Source organism: Nomascus leucogenys, chromosome 10 (genome assembly GCF_006542625.1).
Source record: "Nomascus leucogenys isolate Asia chromosome 10, Asia_NLE_v1, whole genome shotgun sequence".
In the NCBI taxonomy this organism is placed as follows: domain Eukaryota; kingdom Metazoa; phylum Chordata; class Mammalia; order Primates; family Hylobatidae; genus Nomascus; species Nomascus leucogenys.
Window position 1 is genome coordinate 2,409,383 of NC_044390.1, and position 9,696 is coordinate 2,419,078.

General features: G+C 46.3%; 1 protein-coding gene across 1 annotated transcript; it reads right to left on the reverse strand.

Annotated features, from left to right (window-relative positions):
- Nucleotides 1-627: 627 nt before the first annotated feature.
- Nucleotides 628-7,730, reverse strand: LOC101178877 (putative zinc finger and SCAN domain-containing protein 5D). The gene is given in 6 exon segments (XM_030819984.1): nucleotides 628-1,391; nucleotides 1,658-1,808; nucleotides 2,698-2,901; nucleotides 3,682-4,067; nucleotides 7,582-7,612; nucleotides 7,614-7,730. Coding segments are annotated over 6 exon segments (1,653 nt in total).
- Nucleotides 7,731-9,696: the final 1,966 nt, after the last annotated feature.

The window sequence follows — 9,696 nt, forward strand, 5'->3', positions numbered from 1 at the left end:
TTTAATCTGGACACCTACTTTGACAACTTTACAGCAAAACAGTGGGTGATAGCATGTCAATCAGAAGGCTCCGTTTTTTGTTATAAAATACTGAAAACTAATTAGATGTTTGTTTATTGAAAGAACGGGCTGGGGACGGTGGCTCACGCCTGTAATCCCAGCACTTTGGGAGGCCGAAGCGGGCGGATCATGAGGTCAGGAGATCGAGACCACGGTGAAACCCCGTCTCTACTAAAAATACAAAAAATTAGCCAGGTGTGGTGGCAGGCGTCTGTAGCCCCAGCTACTCGGGAGGCTGAGGCAGGAGAATGGCGTGAACCCGGGAGGTGGAGCTTGCAGTGAGCCAAGATGGTGCCACTGCACTCCAGCCTGGGGGACAGAGCCAGACTCTGTCTCAAAAAAAAAAAAATAATAAAATAAAATAAAGTAAAATAAAATAAAATGAAATAAATAAAATAAACCTGTACGAAAACAATGGACCTAATGAAACAGAAAACAAAGCTCTGTGGGGAGAATGAATATTTACTCGGACAACCTGGCGATTCCTATCTAGGGCACTCCCTCTGTGTGCCAGGCGCCCTTGCACCTGCTTCTTGTCATATCTCATCTAATAACATCAATGAAAAATCATCCTTCACATTCTCTGGGTGCAGTGGTTTCTGGATGTGTTTTCTGGTGGCATTTTAACGTTTCAGGCCGACGAAAGGCTCTTGGACACTTGGGACATTTATAGGGTTTCTCTCCGGAGTGGATGAGCTTGTGCTCGTTCAGGTTCTTCCTGTAGGCGAAAACTTTGTTGCAGTCATTACATTTATAGGGCTTCTCCCCCGTGTGGCTCCTCTTGTGACACCTCAAGGAGAACATTCTGTTGAACTGTTTGTGGCAGACGTCACATGTGTAGGGCTTCTCACCAGTGTGGATTCGCTGGTGAACCCGGAGGTCTGAGAGCTGCATGAAGCACCTCTCACAGAAATTACATTGAAAGGGTTTCTCTCCTGTGTGTGATCTCATGTGGATGGCTAGCTTGGAATTACATGTAAACCTCTTATTGCACACGCCACATGCAAAGAGCAGCAGTTCTTTGGCTTCTTGGCCAACAGGCTGACTGACTGCGCCCGCAGGGCCTGGGGAATAAACTGAATTTATCTCAGCTTGTCCCGGGGATTCTCTGTTGCCCACAGGTGTGGCTTCTCCTTGAGGCTCTTCTTGGGAAATGGAGGAGGCGTCTGGTTTGCTTCTTTTGGGACCTCTCAGATTCAGAGCGTCTCCTCTGCTCCCGCTGTGAGTCGAAGCTTCTTTCTCCACAATGCAGGCAGAAGGTGTGTCAGCATCCACATTTTCCACAGAGGCTATTTTCTGGGGTTCTTTCCCCTCCTTAGCTCCCACCACACCTGCTGGAAGAAGGGATTCCACACACAACAGTTAATAAACACATTTTCAATACACCAAACTCATTGCAACCAAACACTGACCTTGGCTGAGAACTTCCCCTCAAACTCAAGTCTAAGACATTGGACCGTAGGTCTCTGGAGAGTGGGGAGTGGAGACGCTTTGGCAGCTGAGTGCCAGCTCCCCCAGACATGATAATGCTGGGACCCCAGCCCCGCACCCCAGAAGAGAGGGACTAACCCCTGTGGATCCAAGTCTTCATACTCACTAGGACCGTTTGGAAGCTGAGGCTCTGGGGATGTCAGTCCTGGGTTCTCTTCTCTGTCTATGTTCAGGTCCTTCTCCAAGGTCGGCTTGGGTTTCAGAGCCTTTGGGTCACCTTTCATGACAATAGTCTCTGGCAGCAGGAAGTCCTCTTCCTGACAATGGAAAACCAAGAGCAATGACTGCTGTGCCTAAACTGGTGGAAGCACAGACATCACTGTCCCTTCCTGACTGGATGCACCAACTTTTCTAATGACACAGGTTTAGGGATATGTGCAGACTTCCTGTGGGCCTCCCACATCACCCCAAATAAACATCACCACCTCACTTCTGAGTCTGTCCCTAATCTACACCCTCCATATTCTAAATCAGCTCCTTCGCCTGGTGGTTTTCACTCTTTGGTTCTCTGAGCATATTTCTCCCCGCCGTGCCAACGTCTCCCTGCCCCTGACGCTGGAAGGAGCATGACTCTAGGTGGAGGCCCCTAACCCCTGGCACCACTGGCATTGGGGCTGCATCACCCTCCTGGAGGGGGCGCTTCTGTGCAGAGCAGAGACCCCGCTTCCACTCTCTAGATGCTATTAAGACCCCACCACCCCCTATAATGACACACAAGAACATCTCCAGACATGGCCATGTGTCCTGAAAGGCAAAAATCACCAATTGAGAAGCACTCCTCTAATTAAGAAATCAACAGTCTGAGAAAGTGGGTTCCTTGCTGAATGACTTCATGAAATGTCTTTGAGGAAACTGGATGGGGAAGGGACCTTCAGTTCATTCATCTCTGCCAACTGCCTCCCTCATTTCACTGAGACCATTTCTTACCCCCTACCCTAAATGCTAAAAGCTCTCATGGTGGAGGGAAAAGTAGATGAGGCTTCATTCTCTGTGATGGCTCAGGAATGTCTAAGGATGTAACACATCCATGGGGAATGTCTCTATTCTTGTCCTGTGCCAAATCTCTCAATCAGTCCAGAAGCACACTCAGTTTTCTCCTGTTCCTTCTCCCACCTCTGCCCAGACACCAAGGCCTCACACACTCACCTGCCTCCTGGACAGTGCAGGGACCCTGGGCAGGGTCTGCAGTTCTCGGCGGGCCTGGCCTTTCCCTGGACGCATCTGTTTCACACAGGAGGCCCGCTGGCTGGACACACCTCTCTGATCATCTCTGACACTGGCAGGGACTTCAGCCATCTCGACATCTGAGTCCTGCATAAGATATTCCTTGCCAAGCAAGTTGACTACAGACTGTAGAGAGAAAAAAGACAATCAGACTCACTATGAGAACCTGAAAGTACCTCTCACATTCCCTGGGTCCTGCCATAATGCTCACACTTTACTGTAATTAATGTTCAAATCTGCCTTCCTGATGCCGAATCAGTTCTGGACACAGCAATCTGTCTGAATTTTTTTCTTTTCTATATAAGTACATAAATATGAGTCCTTTAGATGAAAGGGTCTCTAAACCAAAGAGAAGACAAGGAGAAATATTCTGGATGAATCCAACTCAACTGGCCGATGGCAGCTCACCTTGTGTTGGAACTTACGGGCTCATTTGGGGACCTGGAGGCAGATCCCTGCATCTCTGATACCAACCACTTTCCCTGCCTCAGGATGGGACTTCTAGGCCCCCGTTCAGTTCACTGTAATGCCTCCTTCCCTACATACCATCAGGCATTATATTTTACCAATGTCTTTCTTTCATGTTGGCCTCACACAGTGTGTGGGTCCCTGTACCCCCTCTGCCTGTCCATCTCCTACACCAGGAACTTGCCATCTCCTCACAGCTGATATTTGAATCTGGATGATTATTTGTCATGATGGGTTGTCCTGAGCATCTCCTGTCCTCCCCCTCGTGACAACCAAAAACTGTCCCCAGACACTGCCATGTGTCCCTGACGGGCAAACTCTCCTCTACTTGGAAGTCCTGACCTAGAGCAGCCCCTCGGGTCCTCTTGAGTCCAGCTGCACGGTACAGCCCCCATCCCAGCTCCTCTTCCCTGCACCAATCACGAGGGTCCCACTCACCCATTTCTTGGGTCTTCTGTTATTTCGTAGCAGGTCCTCCAGGTCTTTGCAGCTCTGCACACCGTTCATCATGACTAAGACCTGGAGCTCCTGGGGCATGGAGATCATGAACTGCTCCATCACCAGCATGTCCAGGATCTGCTCTTTGGTGTGGAGGTCGGGCCTCAGCCACAGATGGCACAGCTCAGTGAGTTTCCTCAGAGCCTGGACGGGGTCCGACTCCTCCGGGCAGCTGAACATCCTGAAGTTCACGTGACAAGTCTCAGGGTTCCTGTCGTGATTTCCAAGTCGAGTTCCTGGGGATGCCACAGGCCGTGGCAGCTCTGACCCAGGGCGGTTGCAGGGTCCTCCCTGACCCCATGACAGTGTCCAATTTGCAGCCATATCTAGTGGAGAATTTTTTAATCAGTCTCTGAGAAAGCTCTTCCAGTAGCTGGTATCAAATTGAGACCTATTTACACAGGCCGCCCTTGGTTTTTCTCAGTAATATATTCACGGTTTGTTCAGAAGTCTGCAGAAAAAAAGCATGAGTCCGATTATTTTAACTTTCTACTCCACACACCCCTCCCTTCCAAATCCCTCATCCAAATCCTGGACGCCACTTCTTCCACAGCATCGAATTCAGCACAGTGGAAATCAACCCACCCTGTTATTCTTCCTGTGTCTTCACCTGACTATATGTTCTGATTTAAAATCTTAATGCTCCCCTGGATTCTGATCTCTAGGAAATCATTGTGCAGAAGTGAAGTCAGTTTTTTTTTTCAATTGGAACAACGTGGTTCCCAACTGTAAATTAAATAGGATACTTATGTGAAGCTCCTAAAATCTGATGCAACAGTAACTTATTTATGTTTTCCTGTCCAGACAAGATCCAAGGTAAAGCCCTTCATCATAATTATGCACAAAGATAGAGAAAAATAGTTGCAACCTACAGTTGTCCCCCAACACCTTTTCTTGTTAACCCCAGGACATTTGTTTGCTCCAGGGAAGGGACAGCATTAAGTAATCATATGAGAATTCAACTCCTACACACACGTTATTTTGGTAAAATGCACATTCATAAATTTCATCATTTTTACCCTCTTCAGGTGCACAATTTCATGGCACCAAGACACGCACCATGTTGTACAACCATCACCACTGTCTAGTTCCAGAATTATCTCATCACCCCAAAAGGAACCCCATCCCCATCAGTGATCACCCCCTGCCCACCCACCCCAGCCCCTGGCAATCACTAGTCTACCTTCTGTCTCTAAGGGTTTCTCTATTCCTAATCTCATCTCAGAACATGGATTTAAAGTCTAGTGCTCTATGAAATTTTCAGGAAGTGAAATAATACAATAGATTTTTTGAGGCCGGGTGTGGTGGCTCATGCCTGTAGTCCCAGCACTTTGGGAGGCCAAGACAGGAGGATCACTTGAGGTCAGGAGTTCGAGACCAGCCTGACTAACATGGTGAAACTTCATCTCTACTAAAAATACAAAAATTAGCTGGGCGTGGTGGCGTGTGCCTGTAATCCTAGCTACTTGGGAGTCTGAAGCAGGAGAATCACTTGAATCAGGGAGGTGGAAGTTGTAGTGAGCCGACATCATGTCATTGCACTCCAGCCTGGGTGACAAGAGCGAGACTCCATCTCAAAAAACAGAGAGAAAGAAAGAACGATTTTTTGAAATTTGGTTCTAAATGTAGTTTCATTAGGCAGGAGACACTGTGTGATCCTCTCCAGGCATCAGTTATTATCCAAGTTCAATAGCTATGAGAACGCAGCCCTGCCTTCCTAGCCACAGGTGGGGGAAGCAACCGAAAGGTCTTCAGAAAGAAGAAAGAATTGACAGGAGGGTCTCGGGAAAGGTAACTGGAATCCTGAAGGATGGAAACCCTGTGCTTCCTGGAAGGAATCTGAGCAAGTGCAGAACACAGAGACAGCCAGGGAGACAATCAGCACAGCAGGGAGACAACCAAGAGGAGGCAATATTTACACACCACACATCTCACGGGGCTCCCGTGCTAAACATAAGCAACTCAAACTACTCCAGAGCGAGAAAACACATAACCCACTAGAAGGCGGCAAGGCGCCTGCGTGGACATCTCAGATGAAGACATGTGAATGGCCAGCAGGTCTAGGAAAAGGTGCTCGTCATCACTCATCTTCAGGGACATGCAAATCCAAACCACAAGGCACCCCTCCCGCCTGCTAGAGTGGCTGTTCCCAAAAAGACACACGGAACGAGTGTTGGTGAGGATTCGGGGGAAAGGGATCCTCTGCGCCCTGTGCTGGGGTGTAAATTAGAGCAGCCGATATGGGAGACAGTATAGAAGCTCCTCAGAAAATTAAAAGTCCAACAACTGCATGATCCGGCAATCCCGCTCCGGGGCATGTACACAGAGGAAAGGAAATCAGGACGTGGACTCCAAAACAGTGAAACTCTGGAGTGACGGACGGCGGGAAGGTGGAAAAACTACCTATTGGGTACTCTCCTCACATCCTGGGTGACAGGTTGAGTCATACCCCAAACCTCAGCATCACTCAGTACACTCATGTAACAAATCTGCACAGGTACCCACCGAATCTAAAATACAAGTTAAAATCATTTAAAAAATTGAAAAAGAAGTAGATGACATGAATAATAATTTTAAAAACCTAGTGGACTCACAGTAGCAGTAAGTAGAATGGTGGTTACCAGGGCCTGGATGGGGGTTGGGGAGATACAGGTCTAGGGGTACAAATTTCGGTTAGAGAAATGAATTCAAGACAGCAATTGTCCAACATGGTGACTTCAGTTCATAACAATGTATTGTATACTTGCAAATTGCTAAAAGAGTAGATTTCAATCAAGTATTCTCACAGCCAAAAATGATTAGTACATAAAGTAAGGCATGTGAATAGTAGCTCAATTTAGCCATTTTACAATGTTCATATCCTACAAAGCACGTTATGCTGTACACCACAATTATATACAATTTTTAGTTTTCAATTTGAAAGCGAATTAATTTTTTTTGAAAAAAGCATACAAATATGAGCGAGAAAAGAGATCCTAAAATTCTGGAATTAAAAGTGGCTTTGCCGCAAGGGTGCCGGCTGCTGCTCAGGCCAAGGCAAGAGGATCACTTGAGGCCAGGAGTTTGATAACAGCCTGGGCAACATAGTGAGAGCCTGTCTCTTCAAAAAGTGGTTTTATGTTCCTAGAAATCACCGTATATTCACTCTCAGTTCTTTTCCCATTAAAGCAAGCAATGGAACATGGGAAAAAATAAACGCAGGTATGCGGGTTAGTATTCAATTGTGGGAGTATACAGCACACAGGACCCCCATGTAGGGACACTTAGCTCAGATTCTCATTGGCCTAGTAGGTTGATGCTCATTCATTAATAGCTTGATTTTACCCTGTAGAAAGGGAAAATCCAGTGATGCTCTTTAACAAGTGGTGTGTGGCCGGCAAGGTGGCTCAGGCCTGTAATTCCAACAGTTTGTAAGACCCAGGTGATATGATCGCTTGAGCCTAGGAGTTCAAGACCAGCCTGTGTAACGTACCGAGACCCCATCTCTACAACAAAATAAAATGTAGCCGGGCCTGTTGGCAGGTAGGTGCCTGTCGTCCCAGCAAATGGCGAAGTGAAGTCTCGCCAGTGGCTGGAGACCAAGAATTCAAGCCAGCCTGGGCAATGAGCGAGACCCCCATCTCTAAAATATAACCTACCCATGATGAGAAAGTTAATATTATTCCTAGTTTACATAACGGTTTCATAACAAGCCAGAGTTAATCATGGGGTGCAAAGGACACCCGCTGCCTTCACAAGATCTCCAAGCAAATGCATGAGAAAATAAACCCAAATCTTTCTGAAACTAACCCCCCTGCACACCAGCTCCTACACCCCGCAGACAGGCCTCTGAACACTTACCTCCTTCCCGCCTTCTGCCTCCAACTTCCTCGCACCTGGGATGCGCTCTCCAGCTGGCCTGGAGCTGAACTGCCTCTACTTATGGAGAAGTCGAAGGACTCCAGGCCCCATGCGCCACCCCATGATTGGTTTAGGGCCATGTAATCCATTTTAGGTGACCCGCGTTGATTACATTTCCCAATGAAACCCCACCCACAGGAAATTAAAGTATTAAACATGCCTACTTCGCAAATAACATAGGTTTTCCCGCTCTACCGAATTATTTGTCATATTGCTGAAGTATTTGGAGGCCTCAGAAAATATAGATCCACAAGTTTTGTTTTGTTTGTTTGGTTTTATGGGTTTTTTTTTTCTTCTTTCGGTTTTCTTTGAGACAGAGTCTCGCTCTGTCCCCTAGGCTAGAGTGCAGTGGTGTGATCTCGGCTCACTGCAACCTCCGCCTCCTGGGTTCAAGCGATTCTTCTGCCTCAGCCTCCCGAGTAGCTGGGATTACAGGTGCCCACCACCACGCCTGGCTAATTTTTGTATTTTTAGTAGAGACGGAGTTTCACCACGTTGGCCAGGCTGGTCTCGAACACCTGACCTCATGATCTGCCCACCTCGGCCTCCCAAAGTGCTGAGATTACAGGCGTGAGCCACCGCGCCTGGCCCTAGGTCCACAAGTTTTAATCACTTTGTGTCCCCTCGAGCCACACAGACGGTAATATCCTAACAAGTAAAGTAAAGGACACGTTAAGAGTTGTTGGATTAATATCAAACCAGTGATTTAATGCAGTTTAAGCAAAGCCTTTCACATATGAATGTCAATATATTGAAAAATACAGTCATTGCTGATATACAATAAATATTAGTGATAATTCTTTACTTTTGTTTTTCAAACTCTTGGAATTCACATGGAAAAGCTTTGCTTGAACTAGTCTAAATCACTGGTTTGATATCAGCCAACCTACCCTTATGTAAAAACAGTGGGAACCAGAGAAAGGCACATGGTCCCCCCTCTGCATTCACTCCAGGACAGTGAGAAAGTGGTTTATAGATACACTGAGGGTCCTACAGGGTTCCCTGGTTCTCAACCCCCAACTGAGGCCTCTCAAACATGAAAAGCCTTAATGGTAGGTGTGAATTATACTGTGTGGATCATGGAGTCATTGTGGAATGACAACCGAGTGTCATGATTAGATTACATGATTAGATTACAATTTGGGAAGTCCGAAGCATCAGCTGACTGACTCACAAATCCATTCAAATTGTGGCTCATTCATTTTTAATTCAGAGTAAATTTTCTCATCTAACAATTAACATACATTGGAGGGCTATTAATATTACACTGATTCTGGTTTAAATCCTTGGGAAATCTTAAGCCACTGAATTTTGGGAACTTCAAGCTCCCTGTGAATAGAACTAGGGAATTATTACCTTACTGTTGTGTTCTTTGGAAGATGAAATAAGATTATGTCAGTAAAGTGCCTGACACAAGGTCATTTTGCCAAAAAGTTCTGACACTTATTTCCTGATGCATTTTCTTATACTTTTTGATATTTTTCCTTGTTAAGAATTGAGGCGTTGATAGTGAGTCAGAGTTCAGAATGGAGTTATTAAGTGGAATGAACTGGAATCTGCCTAAAACCACCATCTACCTACCCAATTCCCTCCAGTCCTCTCCTCTTGAAACAGGTCATGTTCCCGTGAGGAATGCCCTTGGCATCTTGGTAGGGATTGAGTTGGATCTGTAGATCTCTATTACAGTGTGGTCATTTTCACAATATGAATTCTTCCGACTTATGAACATGGAATATCTTTCCATTTGTGTGCCCTCTTCATTTCCTCTCATCAGTATTTTATAGTTTTTCTTGTGGAGATCTCCTAGCTGTGTGGATAAATTTGTTTATTGATTTATTTATTTTTAGAGCCAAGGTCTCACTGTGTCACCTTGGCTGGGTGCGATGGAAAACTCATAGCTCACTGCAGCCTCGAACCCCTGGGCTCAAGAGAGCCTCCTGCTCCAGCCTCCTGAGTATCTGGAGTTACAGGCAAGCACCACCACACTTGGCTAATTTTAAAAGAGTTTTTTGTAAAGATGGGGGTATTGCTATGTTGCCCAGGCTGCTCTCAATT